Genomic DNA, 20,342 nt, shown 5'->3' on the forward strand with positions numbered 1-20,342 from the left:
ACATAAACAAACCAGCAGATGTTAGAACACCCAAATTAGATGTTTGGGGCTTCATCACACCATCGCTACATGGAGCTAGCCACGCAAGTCATTGTGCTCAGACACAAAGATCCAATGAGTCTGCCACTGCCCACCAGCCAGTAAACCAGAACTGCTAGCTTTTACTGTTAAAGGGGACCAACTGGTAGACCCTTATTACTTTTCTATAGAACTTTTTGAACTTCTTGGAAATATTTCCACCCTGTGATCCATATTACTAATGTAAAGGTGTTTCATTTTATTATACTTCATGTATAAATGTCGAGCTGTGCCACTGATTGTGAGCATCAGAAATGTATCTTAAACACATAGATGCAATTTCTATGATTGTACCATCTAATATGTAATTTTATGTCAGGTTAAAAGGACCCTTCACCTCCTGATCTGAAAAGAAAAATCTTAGGTCAAACCCAATTGGAGTCCATGAGAATTAGAGTGGAGACTCTGAGCTATGAGGCAATTTGATAGAAAAACATATGGTTTATTGCAGCTACGTTCACAGTGGGTTGAAGCAGGAAAAAAAAAGCCTACGTTTTGATGTATAATATGTACATGAACAGGAGAAACTCCAGGTGCAAAAAAATTTTAAAAAGAAAAAAATTTAAAATTCAGGGCTAAAATGTACGTGACATCATTGCACTTTAGTGTGATCATTATGTAAAATCTTTAAATTTCATGAAACATAAAATACAAATCATACTAAAACTGTAAAAATATCAATATCATGTATATCTAGGGGACACATTTAACTGCTTTTTATCTATTTTCGTAAACTTAAATGGCTACCAAAAGTCTTAGCACACCAAATCTTTTGCCTTAATGCTACGCAATGACTTATGCTCAGAATTTTGGGATGGAAACAGAATCTTAGTAAAAAGCGGAATAATTATAAGCAATAGGAATTAGTGTGGCTTAATGCCTTTGGCACTGACACCCAAAAATTTTAAATTGGACTAAACAAAAGGTATCGCAAGGCACTTTAAAAAACCATGCAAATCAATCCAATTATAAACTAATTAAATCCAATTGTATAATCAAATTCTAACCCAATTAGATTTCACGAGCTTACAATTTGAATTTGGTTTTATGAAAATGTCTTACGATAAATTTAATTGTTAACTGGTGCTGTAAAAAGAAACTGAATTAAAATAGAACATAATATGTTTTTTTTTTTTTTTATCTAACATATTATGACCGATCCTTTCCATTTTGGTCTTGTCAGTCTAAAAGACATTTTTTCCTGAAGTCATGTAGTCATGTTAACGCGCACCTGAATCGTCCCTACCATCAAACTGCCAAAACATCTGCTTTTATAAAAGTACTACTGACTTTCTTATTTCCTATGGAAGCAGTAAGGGCTCTGAGTTGATCTGTCATGGTGAAGAAGTTATTGGTCCATCTACATTCCTACCCTCACCTATGACCACAAGCTGTGAGTGGTGACCAGAAGAACAAGATTTTGGTACTGAAAATGAGTTTCCTCCGCATGGGTGTCTGGGCACTGCCTAAGATCTTACAATAACAGTAAGATTGGCAAGTGGAATCCCACTCATCCTAAACAATCTGTGGTTATGTGCTTGGGCAAAATTACACATGTAGCTTTACCATCACCAAGTATGGATGTGGTTTAAATGAATAATGGAATCACTGCAAAGTGCTTTTGGTGCCTTGAAAAGCAACATATGGATCTGAATAATTATTATTATCTGGTGCTCAAAGTAGAGCTGCTGCTCTTTCGCATCGAGATAAGCCAGATGAGTCTCCTAGATGCCTCTCTGTTGAGGTGTTCTGGGAGGAGGTCCTGTGGAAGACCTAGGGCATGCTGATGGGACTATGTCCACTTGGACAAGCTGGAAGAAGTAGAAGGGAAAAAGAAAGGCTGGGCTTTCCTGCTTAAGCTGTTCCCCCCTGCAACCTGCCCTCACATAAACATTACAAGATGGATGGATGGAAGCAGTAAGGATCAACCTTGTCTTTCACACTCTGCCTCTGCATTTTTGCTTATTGTCAAATAAAGAATAGCACAGTGCATTCTATCATGTATTATCAGTCATCAGGTTATAGTTAGTTATCCTGATCTTATTCTGGATGTAAAACTTTTTTGTGTGCTTTTAATTTTTTTTTTTTTTCAAATATACAGTGATGGATCATGATAGACACTGCCAACGTTACCTTAATAGGACAGTGGGCAAGAATAGCAGCAGAGAGTTTCAAACTCCAGACTAGACAGTCTAAAGTAATGATGACCTTCAAGGACAAGCCATGGTAAAGTCAAGTTCCGGGCGATTTTTAGAGTGTGGCTTCTAGACTCCAATCCCATCAATCCAATAAAAACACATTTTCTCTGTGTGATATTGGACTGATGAGTGAGCTTTTGCTCTCAGAACCTGCAGGCTGATGCTGGGTTGGTGGGAAGCTGAAAAGAAAAAGCAGGCAACATGCAGAGTGGAGTGGGCAGCAACAACAGAAGCAGCACAGATTTAACAGAGAGTGACAGGAACTTTTCAGCTTTGACTGCTCAGATAGGAAGGGAACATTTAACATAAAGCGTGTGGGCTGTGAGGCGGATCACACGTGAAGCAGTGTGGAGTCTATGTTATGCCATTTCTGCTCAGGATTATTCTCTACATTTAATTACAGAATTCAAAATATTTTCAGGAATAGATGCAAATGAAACAACTTTTTACAACAGGGATAGTTTAATTAAAGTCAAAATATACTAAAAGAAGAATTTTTCTTTCCACTTTAGTCCTGCCTACCATCATCACTGCTTACTCACACTGTCACTTATTCTGCTTTAAACCAGAGATAAGCTACATACAGCTGAAGTGTGTGTTTTGTTAAGCTTAATCTATAAATCAGGACATCCCTGCTGCAAGTTAGATAAAAGTCATGAAAAAAGCCAGAATGCCTCAAGTGCATTTATTTTACCATCCTTTGAAACTAATTGTGGTGACAATTACATGTTACAGGAGCAGCAAAATTACTCATATAAAAAAGCCACACTAAGTGAAACCTTGCTTACGCTATGTACCATAAAGTCTCACTGATGATCATGAGGGCTAGTGTGAGGTTGAGAGTCTTGCTCAAATGCAGTTCAGATGTTGATCAACCTACTAACTGTGGAGAAGGATCATGAACATGCTACCTGTTCATCCAAGGCTGATACCGACAAACAGCTTCAGCAGAGCCTCTAATCTTAACTTTTCTGCCACTCTGACACATAAATGCTTGCATGAAATGAAAATTCTGTTCTTCATAAACACAAACAATATTTTTTTCTGTTTGTCCTTGTCAGTTGTTTTTAGCCATTTATATATATATATATAATTTTTTTTCTACCAGTTTGTGTCTGCAAAGACACACAATTGTGACAAGAATTTAATTTCTTTTTCTAGATTTATTACTTTTTAAAACCTGAGGTGCCCCAGTTGGGGGGCTTTGAGAACAGATGGCCAAACTGTGTTAGAAAAAAAGGCATTTGGGAGACCTTGCCTCATGTGTCTTTACTAAAACCTGATTAATTTTGTTCCACTTCACTTTATCAGAGTAGGCCCTTGCAGAGATTATTATTAAAAAGTGTTTTTATTTAACCTTAAGATGTGCCTTTTTAATTTATTCTTCATCAGTAACACACATACTGATATAGTTGTGAGATCATAGTGCTAGCCTAAAGACAAAGCAGATATGCATGCTTCATAAGGCTGGATTAACATGATATAAAATCACAAGTTCATTGGATGGTCAGTGATCATGAGGTGCATTAACTATTGTAAAAATATACACTGCTATCATCAGATCAGGTGGGACCTCGATCAGACACGTTAATAGGAAAGTGGGTAAGAATAGGGCTTTGGTCTAAGGGTTTTTAAAACTCTATAAAACATGGGACTGGAGGCAGGATGGAGGACCTCAGTGGATGTTGTACTTTGATATTACCTAATAAATAAAATACTCTGACAGGGTCTTTCTGCTGCTAGGATTGTCTGCACACTGAGTCTCTCTTTTGTTCTAAAAGAGCTTCAGTTTTCCACAACAACATACACACATCTTAACAAATCTCACAAGCATTCCCTTTACTTGACTCCAAGAGTATTCATGTAGACTTTGTGGTTAAGGAGATATAGTCATTTTATTATGGATGTGCAGAGGCCTAAATAAAAAGAAAAGGCACAGAGCTCAAAGGGTTTAAATTCATGGGTGCCAATAATTCTCACCAGGGCAATATTTTCCCATTAACTCATACACATGCATTGTGTCCGACTTTGCTAATACTTATAATCAAATTAATGCACATTAAAGTTTAGCAGAATATGAAGGCTCAAATTTTACCTACAGACATCTACAGCATCTCTACAAAGAAGTCAATCACTTTGTTTGAATACAGTCAAACAAAGCAATTGATTGGGCAAATTGTCAAGAAATGCGGAATGCTAACACCACTAGCAGCTAGCTTAGCTGGTTAACTAGCAGTCTGAATGGTGACCCCATGTTCTTTTTCTTTAAAATCAATAAAGAACGGCTCTACTTTAATCACATTGTTTGGATACTCACATAAAGAGAATAATTTGGCAGCTAAATATTATTTTTCCAAAGTTAGTTTGTTAAATTTCCAAATAACTGTACCAAAAAACATCAAATACAAATGTAAATGTTGAAAGAAAAACATGACCACCTCATTAAAAACTAAATAAATAAATAACAAACTGCAATCAGCCTTCCAGAAACATTGTATTTTTCTATTTACTATAAATGTTTGCCAAAGCAGCAATGCCTTGCGTGTTCATTACTATTCATATATTAGAGGAGGAAAAAAGAAGCCTTTATAAATGATCAGCAAGAATAGAAAAGAAATATATAAATGCTGCCAAGTTATCATAAATGCTGCTAGTCTTTATGGCGAATATTGTCTATATGATTGCTTTATTATAGTGATTCTTATCTCTGAGTTTCTCTTGCATGACGTCTTTCTTGTGGTGAACTAGCTGTACTGACCATGGGAGGTATTTTGTCTTGTACACTTGATGTAACCTTGCAGATGGTCAGGTCTATTATCCAAATCTTGTGATGAAAACACACCAGATATCTTTCATGATTTGGAGCTATTCAAAATTATTATTCCATTGTTTAGCTAAAGGAACTGAAGGAATCTCCACCAACTATGAGAGTACATTTATCATTCCTTACAAATCACTACAGCTGTGCATCATGGTTGTACATAATGGTTGTTAAGATGTTAACATCTTGTAGGATTGTATAAAAACAATGAGCATTGGGAAAGCATTTTGATGTTGACGTTCATGTGACTCATGAGCTGCTTTAGGCTTCCAGAGATTTACTAAGAAAGCAGCCAACATAGCACGCTCCTTGTATAAATCAGCCTCCCCCAGTCATCTCCATTGGGGGGGTTGTTATATACACGCAATGCGTTCATAGCCAGGACTTTTAAGTCTTTTTAGACCTTTTTGTGGTGTCAAATATTTTCTAAATGGAAATGATTAGATTAGGGAGTTCCTGGTTATAATCATGGCTAAAGATGGGAGTGGAAATCAGGTTCAGGCAGATGTACACAATATACATCTGATTAAAGTCTATACATCCACATTTCTGCCTTGATGCTTACACAGTTTTAGTAATGAAAGACAGTTTTATACATCCGGTGTCTGGTGTCTTGGCCATCATCCTTGGGGCCATGTGGCGGCAGAAATTATGTACCACCACCACCTGCAGTGATAGACATCTGGGCAGGTTTATTGCCAGTTGGAAAACAGGTGAAGGCATGCGCCTCGGAGAAGGGTTTCAGATAATGTTGTCTTAACAGCTCAAATAGAACAGTTCTTTTTTAAGTTGTCTTTATCTCAATTGAAAAAAAGTTGCAAAAAAACAAAAAAAAAAAACAAAAAAACCTGTGTACATGCCACTAAATGTTTAGCTGCTATATAAGAATATATAACTCATAAATGTTGTCAAACAGTTAGTATTCCAAATTGTGGAAACCCTCTCTCATATACTAACATCCAACAAGCATCCTGGTCTGGGCATTTTTGCAGACCAGACAATGTACGAGATGTACGGGACTATATTACTGATTACTGAAAAGTTTTTCTAATTAAGAGTAGACCACGTTTGCATTCAAATATGTTATTCAATTAAAAAATCTGCTTCCTGTTCTTAGATTTAATGCAAAAAAAACCAAACAAACAATAAAAAAAGTAATTATAGGATAAATAATTGGCCATTTGATTTCACATTTAACCATTTTATGGACAGTTTTATAACCGTTCAGTGAAATGATACAATGAATATATATCACAATAGTTATTACTATACGCTCAGCCTAATGTAGGTCGGAAAACATAAAAAGAAGTGAACAAATGCAATCATCAGAGGAATCATAAACATAAATGTTTGAGAAAAAGAACAGTTAATAACAGCCGATCTGTAAATATTTTTTTCTTAGATAACCAGAGATTTATGAGATTTATTGTTCATGTGAAATTAATTTAAAATAATTCAATTATATATATATATATATATATATATATATATATATATATATATATATAAGGAAATGTATCACTGCCATGCAAAAATACACCTACATTCCAGTGTCAGTTCTCTTTTAATAGGGATTTAAAACAAACTGATTCAAGATTATTGACATCAATATTTGTTCTGTTGATCTATCTGGGATGGAAAGCATGACAGTAACCTTTAACCTAATTTCTGCAGGTATCTGTATCTCACTCATCTGTGCTTTTTGCAAAAACAAAGCCTGCAAAGGGAAATTTCATCCTGCAACATATTCCATAGTCCATAGCTGACTGGTTCACTATCATCATCACAAGCACATAACTTAACATGTGAGTACAATAAAATCACTCCCACATAATTCAGTCTCATCCCTGTTCTTTTTGTCTTCAACACGTCTTACTCATAGGTTTGCACAAGAGTGAACTGGACAACAGAGGAACATCACATTAGCGTTTGCTTGTGCTCTATGAATTTTCTTTTCACTGGGGAATTCTATCAAGAGGCTGACTAAGAAAAAAAAGAGAAATGTCCCTTGAAAGTTCCTTCACTAGCCATTGAATGAAACTGTTTATCTTGTAGTCTGAAGAACAGTGTCCACCGTTAACCTCGGGCACATCGGGTCAAAAGCACACATTCACAACACCTGAAAAAAAAAGCTTCATAGCAGCTTCAGGGAAGATTCATTCAAGTTGACTCATCTTGCTTTTGTTATGTCTCCTGAGAAAAAATAAAATCTTTACACTTTCATTTAAGAAACTCTGGTGAAGGAAGTGTCCCAAAATTTTCTGCCTTTCAATGAGCCAATAATAAAATACTTGTGGAATAAATATGTATTTAAAAAAAAGGGCCTGACAGCATGCTTGTATATAAACCTTGATTGTAACAAAATTTACATATTAAATAAAAACACTTTCCACACAAATTTGCTAATTTATGCTAAAAATACAAATAAGATAGCATTGATGTCTGTTTTTGTCTTGTTTATACTTTTCATTTGCATTAATTCACAATGATGGCAGAAACAAAGCAAAATTTGGGTTAAGGAAATATTCATGCAAATAATAATACATAAAAATTATTAGTTACCAGAAGTCAAATAGATGTGGGTGGAAAAGAAAGTATGCTACAAAAATTTAAGCTGAAACTTGCAAAAACACAGTCATGGTCTATTAAATTTCTTTCTTTACAGTTAGGTTTTTTTCTTCTGAGTCTTCTGTAAATGTGACCTTGATGACAGGTGAAATATGTTTTGCACTGACCATGCATTTGTTAGTTTTGCATCAAAAGAAGAAAAAGTACAAAACACAAAGTCGTCATTGTGTAAAAATCGACTAGCAGAAGGGCCACTGTGGTTGGCTGAGAGGAAATGAATCAAATGTGTTTTTACTTTTATAAAATTAGAGAACACTAACTCACCATTGAATTTAATAAAACTGGCTCCAAACTTTAAAACCAAAGATTTCATTTTCTAAAGCAAAAGAACATATTTACTTGAGTGCCTGATGAGAAGCTGGTTTAATGCCAAATTCCACTAGCTTCACACAACTCTGTACTCGGTTATGCCAGCATCAGTTTTGACCATGACTTCAGTCTTAAGTTTCATTTCACATGAATGAGTCTGGATATCTGATTTCAGATTGTCAGTATGAATTCACCTTGAAGCTGCTATGACACTGCAATGAGGTGAGTCTACAATGCCATTTGATAAGTGAATGTATTTCTAAAAACAATGCAGGAATTGTCTGACCATATTTGTACATTTTTTTACACACACTATGATGGAGATAGAAATTTGGATGCACTATGCTGAAGGACTTTGCCTGAGAAATTATGGTGTACTCCTCATCATTCCAAACTGTTCATCATGAAGGACCAGTAACTCTGATTTGCATACAACTGTAAAAATACAGTAAAATTCAACAATCACATTGCATTGTTTCCTTTTTTGTCATTTACTTAAAAAAGCTTAATGGTATTGTACAGATATTGAACAGGATGTGACACAATAATAGTAATAATTTGAATGTACACTTCAATATTGGGCAATAAACAGTCAACTATCAACAGTTACACTTAGATTTTTTTTCTTTTCCCTTTTCACATACAAAAAGATTTGGGGACACACAAACTCTGTAGTTCTACCATCATCAAATTAGTGCATGATTAAAATTTTTCCCTTCTTCCGATTGACGCCTCTCACTCTTTGCAAACCAACAGAGAACAGACTCTGATGCAAAGCCAGACGGAAAATAGAAAGAAAACAAAGGGTGAACCAGTGGCAATCTTGGTCTCCCATTCTTCTCGTAGGATTAATAGTCTGTTCTTGCCATTCAGTGCTGAGAGAAGCGTGAAGAGGGTCTCATTTTACATCAGAACTTGAGAAGGTAGAATACGGTTACAGTCAGCAGGAGGCATGAGGAGCTTTGGGGCAGCATGGCAGCCCCATTGACATCATGCATTGCACCTGGACCTGCAGAGAAAATGAAATATTAATTATTATTATATGGATTTCAAAATCTTCTGTGGCTCTACCCTCATACAATATAATGGTGCTACAATTGCCATGGAGACATGAATTGTTTGTATTGATTCATTACTTTTATAGGTTCATATAGCTTCATCTGATGAATGAAGTGGTGGTCAAAGAAACCAAAATACTAATCTTGTGCAAGGAAGACATTAAGATATTGAGTGTTTTCAAGTTTAGATGCAAGTTCATCCATTAGATGGCTTAAAAAGTTTAGACATGATGGCTCTGTCTTGAATATGTCATGAACTGGAGAATTTGTCAGTTCAATTCTCTGATATCTTGAACTTTCTGGTGTTATAGTCGAACTTCTTGGAAGTGTGTGTGGATGAGTGAGCGCAGTTTGGATTAAGACCCTTCATGACCAATGCTGCATTGTTTCTGCTCCTGTAAGTACACATTTAGGTGTTTTGCATTGTTGCTACGTGTGGTGTAAGAAAGAAAAAAGGTGCCCAGTCTATGTTGTTTTTATCATAAAGATTGCTAAGTTATCCTGGTGAATGAAGCAAAAACATTAGCTAAAAATGAATGGTGCATTCACACCTAATAATGTGCTAGAGTTTGCGGGAGTTGGAACTCAGTTCAGTTGTTGGATGCAATGTTCTTTCAGTCTGAGTTTGCTTTCACACTACATTCAGTCAAAGAACCTAAACTTTTGGAGAATGCATTCCCCTCCTCGCTAGATGTGGCACTGCAAAAGGAAATAATTACTAAAGAAGAGAACAAGACAATCAATGAACAAGGAAACTTGCTCATCAATTGGTTAATGCAGGACAACTTTTGTTTCTGCCAAAAAAAAAAAAGCAAACCATGGAGGTGCATCAAATCCTAGCAGGCTTGGGTTGGCCATATGTCTATCACAGCTTGTAATTCATTCTCAATCCAGGTCTGACCTTGAACCACGTCTCCAGGCTAGAGTTCTACATGGGCGTATGGGTTGACTGTGTTTACCCATGGTGCCCTGATCCGCCATCTTATTGTGGTGGAGGAGTTTGTGCATCCTGACAATCCTAGTGGCTATGTTGTCGGGGGCTTCATGCCCCTGGTAGGGTCACCCATGGCAAACAGGTGTCTAGGGGAGGGACCAGACAAAATCAAATCACCCCTATGATGATGACAAAGCAATGGGCTGCCAGAGGCGGTGGACTCTGGTGGTCTGATCTTCGGCTGCAAAAGCTAGCTCTAGGAACGTGGAATGTCATCTCTCTGACGGGGAAGAAGGCTGAGCTGGTGCGCGAGGTTGAGCGGTTCCGGCTAGATATAGATGGACTCACCTCGACGCATGGCTTGGGCTCTGGAACCACTGACCTTGAGAGGGGCTGGACCCTCTTCCATTCTGGAGTTGCTCCCGGTGAGAGGTGCCGAGAAGGTGTGGGCATGTTGGACTCCGACTTGGCGCCTGTACGTTGGGGTTTACCCAGGTGGACGAAAGGGTAGCCTCCCTCCTCCTTGAGGTGGGGGGACAGGTCCTGTTCAGAGTACCCACCCTTTTTGGAGTCTTTAGAGGGGGTGTTGGAGAGCACTCCTTCCAGGGACTCCCTCGTTCTGCTGGGGGACTTCAATGCTCATGTGGGCAATGACAGTGAGACTGGGAGGGGTGTGATTGGGAGGAATGGCCCCCCTGATTTGAATCCGAGTGGTGTTTTGTTGGTGGACTTCTGTGCTCGTCATGGACTGTCCATTATGAACACCTTGTTCAGGCATAAGAGTGCTCACATGTGCACTTGGCACCAGGACACTCTAGGCCGCTGTTCAATGATCGACTTTGTAGTCGTATCATTGGACTTGCGGCCGCATGTTCTGGACACTCAGGTGAAGAGAGGGGCGGAGCTGTCAACTGATCACCACCTGGTGGTGAGTTGGCTCAGATGGTGGGGGAGGATGCCGGTCAGGCCTAGCAGACCCAAGCGTGTTGTGAGGGTCTGCTGGGAAAGTCTTGGGCGGAGTCCCCTTGTTACGACCCAACTCTCGAGGGGTATGAAGGTGGGCGCAACAAATAAATGCACTGCAGACAGGTTGTAAAGAGGAGGTAGCAAGGACTTTTATTGTTTCAACCGGAACTGGGAAAACGATACTGAGGGGTGGTGAGGAACGAATGCCGGGGGTCGGGAACACTGCTCAAACCAAAAACACAATAAAACCATACACTAGAACACAACCACAGCCAGTGGAAACAACAAAACCCTATGGCGACCTGAAGCAGGTGAAAATAAACTGGCCTACTAATCTACCAAAATGTGAGAGCAGTTCCAATAACTCCTAAATCCCGGTAGACTACCTATCCCGGCATATACTACAAGTACTCTATCTAAACAGTTCGTACTTATCACAAACTATGCCAGACCCAACTTTAGGCAAAGCACAAAGGGCTTGATTAATAAAGAAGGTGAGTAAACAAAAGTGTCCGACACACGGCCTGCAATTCCAATGCTCAGAAAACACAAAACCTCAAGTCTAACTGTTCAAACTGCTACTCCCAGAGGTATTGCTAATTTCCAAGACACAGCTCTAAACCCCCACAGACACCGCAATTCTCCAAGCTGGGAGCAGACTGCCTGTGTCAACAGTTGCTCCCAGACTGAATGATGTTCCCAGGCTTTATTTCCGGAGGAGCGCCTTCAGGAGCTGTGATTGGCCTCTCTGGAACCAATAGGATGGGTGGAATGGGCGGTGTGTCTCGTCTGACCAATCCACTGGAGGCACCAACAAGTAGGGGTTTTCATTGATGATAAGTTTCAGGTGGTCGGAATTACCATCGGTCGTAACACCCCTGTCAGAAAGAGTTTCAACTCCCATCTCCGGCAGAGCTTCAACCATGTCCTGGATGAGGCGGAGGACATTGAGTCCCAGTGGGTTGTGTTCCGTTATTTATTGTCGAGGCGGCCAGCCGCAGCTGTGGCCGTAAGATCGTCGGTGCCTGTTGTGGCGGTAACCCCTGAACTCGTTGGTGGACACCGGCAGTAAGGCATGTAAATTGAGGGTGCAGGTGCCTGTTTGGTCTGATTTAAACAAACTCTGGTCCTTTTGAAAACCGGGGGTCTCAGTTTGCTTGCAAATGAACCCTGGTGTGGTTCACTTTTTTTGTGAAAGCAAATAGACCATCCAGTGAATGAAAGAGAGGAAGTGACGTAGAACATGCTGGGTAGCTAACTGCCTCTCCTGCAGCTTATACTGGACAGATTCTGGTGAAAACCACATTTTGTTTGATCACCAAAGAAAAACAGAAACTAGACTCCAGAAATTAATTGTTGCTCCATTGTTTACTTTAGTGTCTACTGAGGGATATTTGGTCATGACCAATTGATGAGCCAGATTTTTTTCTTTCTTCTTGTTCAGTGGCTGTTTCTAGGACTATCGCTCCTAGCCTAGTTGTTGTTACGGAAGTTGTTCAGGTGGTTAGGTCCACTTGAGTAAAGTTCAGTGTAAAAGCAAAACAAACCAAAGGTGCAAATTTTTTTGGAATTCCCCATTTAATCAAAGTGAGTCAACCTGAGACCTACAGTTTTAGGTGGATCAGAGTTGCTTCTTTAATCCGCATCAAAGTTCAGTTATGCATTCACACCTCCCCAAAGAAACCGGCCTTTACAAGCAAATGAATCAGGATTTGTTTCAGAAGGGTTAATGTGAATACACCCTTCGTGTCAATGTTTGCTGCTTTCTTATCAACCACAATGTTGACGAGTAAAACGAGAGAGCAGGTGTGGATTTTATCACCCCATGAGCTTCAGTCTACCCACAGCATAGCCATTGCAAACAGAGGCATGCACGGTGGCCGGGAAGTGAAAAACAATATTACATCGAGTGAAAAACATTTCTACGGAATACATTTACATCCACTGCAACACTTTAACATTGTTTTGGTTTAACACCAGCAGGGTCCTATCTTTGTAACTGTGTTTCCTGAACTTGTAAAAGTGTTTTGCGTCAATGTAAAGTTGCTTTGTTGTTGGTAAAAGGGTTTCAGCAATGAAACCAGAACTTTGTAAAAATGTTTTGCAGTTGCACATGTAAGTTTGCATCAAGGATTGTAATAGGGTTTCACATTTTGTACAGTTGTTTTTTTCTGAAATTTAGTGTTGTTTAGCCCTTGGTAAAAGTGTTTCAGCATTGTACTTTTGTTTTGTAAATGTAAACATGGTTTCTATGATGTAAATGTGTATAGTGTATAGTATTCCCAGCCACAGTAGGTATGCTTTCATTCAGCTCGTTTTGATCCTAATGAAATGTCTGCAAGCCACTTTTGCCAATGTCTTTCATTACATCTCAACTAAGTCTTCCTTTTATGGGACTTTGTGAGAAACCCTGAAGTAACCTAGATCAGTTTTATGGTTTGAACGTCTGGAGAAGCCAGCAATTAAGAACATGTTTACCACGCACACTCTGGTCTACAATGAGCTAGGCTGACCACCACTTCATGTCACATACAGTTCATGAGATGCATGTAATGTTAGAAATACATGTCTAAGTACAAGAAATTGTGGATGTAAGCTATCCCTAGAAGGCAAAACTTTTTTTTTTTTTTTTTGGTTTCATGCCCAATGACTGGCAAAAACTAACAAACATTTGTTTAGCATCTTGCTGGTGGCTAGCACCAACAGAAGGCTATCACAGGAAAGCCCAACTTTGAACATGTAGATGGACATCACCATGGACATTTACAGGATAGAGAAAATAACAGCTGATGTGAATTACATGACAGACCTATTTGTTTTATGTTGGAAAAAATGTAAAAACATTATTTTACCACACAGCCCAGCCAACCTCTGAAAACATTGTGTGAGAACTATAATCATACCTTACTCCTCAAGGATTTTTTTCTAGCATGGTTTGTTTTTTCTTGTATTTTATGTTGTGTTTTTCTCTCTTTTTGTTTGTTTTGTTTGCTTTGTGTTACTTTGTTTTTGTATGAATGTTTTTTGGGGGAAAAAAAGCTGATACCTTGAGAATGAACATATGTCAAATTAGTTGTTGAAAGCCAATAAAAAGTTAATTAAAAAAAAGAGATGGGATGCGAAATCAATGAATGAGTGACTTTCATGTCTTGGGAAGAATTAGTCCATCTTATTTTTCTTCAACCATCACTACAACTTAATTTGTAATCTTACCATACAGGATTATACTGGCATTAGTGATTCCCATCGTGTTCATGGCCACACAAGTGTAGTTTCCATAGTCCTCTTCTGAGACGTTGAAAAAGATAAGCAGCGACTGTTTACCTTGGTTCTCTATCTTCACCCCATTTATTCCGTTGAGTAGCCTGTGAGAAAGAGAAGAGTAGTTTTCAAAGCTCCTGGTGATGAGCACTGCTTTTCCTGCTTCTCTGGAACTTTTAATACTTATGTATGTGGATTTTTATCATTTAGTTTATCACTGTTCTCAATGTTTTGTTGTTGAGCAGTCCTATTTCTTACTTTTGGGGACTATCAAGAACTTATGTTGTTATCGTCAGGGACCATTTAACAAAAAAGCTTGTGCAAAATAGCTTGTGTTTGTGTCAGTTTTACAGCTCTACAGCTGCTCATAAACGTTTTCTAGTCTTCATGGAAAAACCTGCATTATGCAAGAATAAACCCTCAAGTCCCACACCCCGCTGACACAAACCAATTACAGTATAAAAAATATATTTATATATTTATATATATAGTTGGCTTTTACAACTATAACTTTTTTGCAAATGTTCTGACGACGGTTTTATTAAATTTTTCATAATTTGATTAAAACTGGGAATTTTCCCATAAATCATGGGAAAATGAAAGGCTTGACTGATTATTACATAATGGCAATGTCTTATTTCAAACAAAAATATGTAAAAAAAAAACATCACTTATGCGTAAAGATGATTCAGTCTGGCTCATTTTAAATAAACCAAGTCCACAGCTTACAGCAGGAGAGGTGTCTTTGTGTTTCCACAGGCTCTGAGTTGTTTGAAGTCAGTATTACAGATGCACAGAGCTCAGAGAAGAAACTTGCCTGCGGTCTTCTTTGTACCACTCAAAATCTGCCCTCGGGACAGCAGAGGCTTCGCACTGCAGGACTCCTTTTTGTCCAACTGGGGTACCTGTACTCCTTGCCTTTGAAATGAAGGGAGGGTCTATAAAACAAAGCAAAAGAGGTTTACACTGGTGGACAAAGCCACATTAGTTTAGTTTTTTAGATGTTTTATTATTTTATTTTTACAAAAGTAAATTGGTGTAATGTTAAAGAAATGGTACCCTAAATACAGACGAGAATAGTGATCATCATAATAGGGTAGTTATAGTTTGACAGTTTTGCACTTACAGTTGACTGTGACTTGCACTGTCCTGATATCAGGGCTTGAGATGTCATTAGAGGCGATGCATTCATATGATCCTGACTGCTCTTTGGTGATGCCTGTCAGCTCCAGGTGTTCCCCCTCGGTCACAAATTTATGGGTTCCTGTAGAGAGGAAAGTAAACGGACAAATAAATTTAATGTATTATTAAGTTACTAAAAGAAATGAGTTCCAACATGAAACTGCAACTGTTTATATGTTAGTGAGAGCGCCCTCTAGGGGTCACAGTAATTGTGATGTGGCATTGGAGGAAGTCTGGTGCTTTCCTCTCTAGCATAGCTTCCAAACATCTGAGCACCTCCATGAGGGAGATACCAGAACCTAAAATGCTGCTTTTCACAAAGTTGAAACATCTTATTAGACCAACTCGAAAATTGGGTTAAAATCTCTGGTCCAGTTCTAAACTTGTTTAAAACCTTACTTCAAAAGACTGGGAATACTTTGTATCAATTGCAACTATAGATCTACTCAAAATAAAATGGTGGAGAGTTATTCAAGGCTCTATTTTGGCGCCCTGTATTGTTCTACATGCTCCCACTAGCTAGGATCATGAAAACAAACAAAAACTTTTATTATAATTATAGGTATACTGATGACACTCAGCTCTATATCACTGTCTAAACAGGGGGCTCTGGTCCCATAGAAAGCTGAAGTGCATGCCTCAGTAAAATCAATAAGTGGACATGCAAGAATTTAAAAAATAATTTAAAAATTGAAATGTTTAAAATAAATAAAGATAAAACTGAAATTATGTTTGGAAACAAAGACAAGCGTCCAGCTTTAGTCAACAATGTTATTATTATTATTATTTTTTTTTAACTTGTCCTGTCAAGCATCATAGCAAGCAAAATGATAATCTGGTTGCTGTATCGTGCTGAACAAATTTGCTCAACCAAGGGGAGGCCTATGGGTAATGCTCCTCCTGATAATCTGATTAATTAATTTATTTATTTACTTTGAATCACGGAATCTATGTAATCTTGCTGGACCTGACCGGAGCGGACAGAAAAAGATGGAAAATAGCAAAAAGAGCAAAAGGGAAAGAAGAAAGGAGACAAAAAGATCACAGACAGAAGGAAACAAGCCTTCAATCCATACCATCCATCACATCACTTAGTCAACAATGTTAAAAACAACAGTTTAAGTCAGAAATCTTGGTGTAATTTTGGATTCTGAGCAAGTTTTTAAAAGCCAAATTAAAGCAGTAAACTAATCAGCCTTTTACTATTTGAAGACTATATCATGAAGATGCTGATGGCTCATTGTGATTTAGAAAAACATCTTCATGCAGTTCCAGCAGGCTTGACTACTGAGTTTTACAGATCTTCCTAAAAATCACAAAAAAAAAACAAAAAAACCTGCAACTAATCCAGAATGCTGCTGCTTGTGTCCTCTCAAAGACATAAATAAAAGATAAAGGAACTTGTCACTTCAGCTCTCAGATCTTTCCACTGGCTTCCTGTGTGCCAAAGAATTTAATTTAATATGTTGCTACTACTGGTGCAAAAGGCTTTGACGGGTTCTTTTCCAAAATATAGATCTGATCAGCTGACACAATATGAGCCGCCATCATCAGTTTGTTTTCTTTTCTAAGAGTTAAAACAAGAAAAGGAGAATCAGTTTTTATTTTTAGGCTCCTAATATCTGGATCAAACTACCAGAAAACCTTAAGCCTGCTCCAAATCTTAATTTTCAGAATCATATCTAAAAACTTGTATTTGCTGCCACTTTTTATTTTTCCTTACTTTTGCTTTTTAAATATATTTTTTCACATATGTACATTGACAGTGATGGTAATGATGATGATGTATTTCCCACTAATGTCTATTTTTCTCTATTTAATCCTGTTCAAAAATATTTTTCTTATTTTTAGTGTATTTTAATTATTCTATTTCTAATCTACTTTTCAATGATTCTCTCGCATCTTGCTTTATGTAACACACTGAGTAGTCTTGTAAATTAAATGTATTACTATACCTGTATCTTTATGCAAGACAGTTTATTTGTATTGCACATTTCATTTACAAGATAATTCAAAGTGCATTTACAGTAAGAGGATCAGATATCCAAGAAGAGAAAGGGATATACATTTGCTGTTAGTTACATTTTACTAATTGAGAATATGACATCAAACGTCCTCTGAAATACTAACATGATAGTACTACAATTGCCTGACTTTTATAGGTATACTTTTAGATGCAAATGATGTGGCTATTTAAGACAAACCCTTTTCATCTAGTAAAGAACTGTGAGTTTGTCTCTAAGGGAATGTATTTATCAAATGATTTACCCTTTGACAGAAACTCAAAGGGCAAATAATTTTTCTGAGAGGGTGTTGTATGTTGCATCTCTTGTATGCAAATTTTGATGGCGTATTGGCTGAAGTCCTTACACATAACTATGAATTGTATATTTAACTATATGTAAAAATATATGTATTTTATGTAGGAAAGGGGTATCAGATGGTATCTGCTTGTGCGGTTCCCACTTTGATGTACAGAGGAGGAGGTGTGATGGTTTGGAGGCGGTTGGCTGGGGACACTTTTACAGATTTATTCAAAATTAAAGGCTGAACCAGCAACACAGCTGCAGCTTTCTGCAGTGAAATACCACACAATCTGCTCTGATATGAGTGGAATCACATTTTTTATTGTTTTTATGAGTCATTAACATAATACACACCTTCAGACTATAAGTACTTAAGTACTCTTTTACCAGTTTTTGTTGTTTGTTTTCAGCTCCAATGTAAGAATCTTGATTAACTGATGTGTGGTCCTAAAATTTACTCACTGACAGCTGGACATGATGTAGTTTCCCCACATTATCTTAAAACTAATCTAGTGCTACCATATAACCAGATTAGCGGTGATATGTAGCTTCATGCTAACATCAGGTAATACATAACATTAGTAATTATACTAACACAAAGACAAAATCTGTTTTTGAAATGTGCAGTCGCATGACAGTATTTTTAAAGGATGACTAATTAGGAAACTACTTTAAAATTAAAATCAAACTGGTTTAGTGATACTGGTGATCCATGCAGGGCTGAAAAGACATTTCTGTCCTTACCAGTTACCTGTCAATCACCTGAAGTGGCACATGGAGTGTCCAATCAATGATTATGTCAATGTCAAAGTCAAGTTTATTTCTACGTTTATATTTCACATTTATACACCCAAAGCTTCCAAAGTGTTTTACACAAACCAATAAAATACAAAAACACAACATATAAAGGTACAACATAAAAACCCCAATAAAGTCCCTATACTCAGCTAAAGGCCAAGGTAAACAAGTGTGTCTTAAACAAAGATTTAAAGGTGGTCAGACTGTTTACATAGTCAAAGGCAGTGTGTTCCACAGAGTGGAAGAAGCAACTGAAAAGGCTTAAATCAGATTTAAGCGGATGGCAGTGCCACCCTTGCCACCCCTCTAGCTCTGTCCCTGGGCTCTTTCCCCCAGGGGGAATAGCCAATGAATGAATGTCATCCAAGATGTATTAGTTTAGATGTTGGATATCCTCAGAATTATTAGTCAAAAAAAACCCAAACTATTTTACTTTAAGAAAAGCTTGAAATATGCATGAGAATGTGTATCCAATCAACACTCATTTAAGAAAGAAAACAATGTAATTGCATCCAAACAAACCACCAAAGTAGCATTACACACTACCACTGACACCAGCAATGTTAAAAGCATGTTCCTATGACAGAGAGACCTTAGGCTATTGCTGCGTGGGTGTGAAAATGGATAGAAGCACTAATACCAATCAGCAGAAATGTCAATCCAGCAATATCTTGACATTAGCATAATATCATTATGTTCTCCAAATCCTCTGTTGCAGTGGTGTCTGCAGCTGGCTGGGGATTCACTGAAAAGGTTGTGGGCAAGGGATTATCAGCTTGTTGCATATAACCAGGGGATCTGCTAGCTGAGTTAATTGAACATTTTCATCATGAATAACTATATTAGGTAGACAAACTGCTGCTCTGTTTGGAACTAGGACTGTGTGACTTCTCTAGTGATTTCCAAAGGTGAAAAGAAGTTTATTGTCAAATTACAGTAATGTAATTTACCCATCAGCTATCATGCATCTAAATGACATTTACTGTCAAGTACTTTCCAGTGTTGCTTATTCAAATTAGTTACGGAAATCCTCCATGAATTCTGCTCAGTTGGTAAATTTGATCAGATACAGATGTATTCAGTAAGTAAATGTTTAAAGGTACTCAGTTATTTCTGGATTTTAACATTTGATATTCAACATGCTGACGCTGAAACTGCACACGTGCAGTTGAATGTCTATTTGCTTCAGTCTGGAAATTGGTATGTGTTCAATAAAGAACAAACAAATGCTTCAAAGAGTAATGCTTGAATTATTTATATCAATCTAGTGATCTGAATGCTTGTTTTTGACAAGAAACAATTGTCTCTTCTTTTCTCTTCAGCAATTTGCAACCTAAATGCTTGCTTAATGGTTGAAATTGACAGGTTGTGTTATTACACAATGAAGGCAGATAGTTGTGTGTGGGTTTGCAACAGCTCTCTCCACTGCTGCGACCAGCCATCAATGTGTTTGTGAGCCAGTGTTCATCATGGCACTGTTAGCATTACCCTTCAAATAACTATTTGAATGGAACATTATCAATACACTGATTCCAGGTGAGAAGCCTGATGATTGCAAAGCCAGAATGCATAAACCTTTAAAGAAATGTAAAAATAATGACTACACATGGTGGCAGAATAACTATAGCAATATAAATGTCAATGCAATTTGCCCCGGTGAACAAAAATGTAAAAGTCGTAATGATCACATATTACTGTGGATGCACAAATATAAAAACAATCACCATCATCATCAACACCCATGTCAGCGGTCTGTGGCAGTGGCCATAACTCTAGAGCTGCATCAGTGTCAGCACAGCATGA

At 37.7% G+C, this 20,342-nt stretch overlaps 1 protein-coding gene across 2 annotated transcripts in view; it reads right to left on the reverse strand.

Moving 5' to 3' along the window:
* Positions 1-6,642: 6,642 nt before the first annotated feature.
* The window catches only part of opcml (opioid binding protein/cell adhesion molecule-like), a 411,108-nt gene continuing 397,408 nt past the window's right edge, over positions 6,643-20,342 (reverse strand). For both annotated transcript variants that reach the window (XM_042007672.1, XM_042007670.1), the window contains 4 exons: positions 15,380-15,517; positions 15,071-15,191; positions 14,206-14,357; positions 6,643-9,043 (listed from right to left, as the gene is read on the reverse strand). In XM_042007672.1, the coding sequence (XP_041863606.1) occupies positions 8,943-9,043; positions 14,206-14,357; positions 15,071-15,191; positions 15,380-15,517 (512 nt within the window). In that variant the 3' untranslated portion in view covers positions 6,643-8,942. The remainder of the gene's footprint in view (positions 9,044-14,205; positions 14,358-15,070; positions 15,192-15,379; positions 15,518-20,342) is intronic.

The sequence above is a fragment of the Melanotaenia boesemani genome, chromosome 15, assembly GCF_017639745.1.
Source record: "Melanotaenia boesemani isolate fMelBoe1 chromosome 15, fMelBoe1.pri, whole genome shotgun sequence".
Classification (NCBI taxonomy): domain Eukaryota; kingdom Metazoa; phylum Chordata; class Actinopteri; order Atheriniformes; family Melanotaeniidae; genus Melanotaenia; species Melanotaenia boesemani.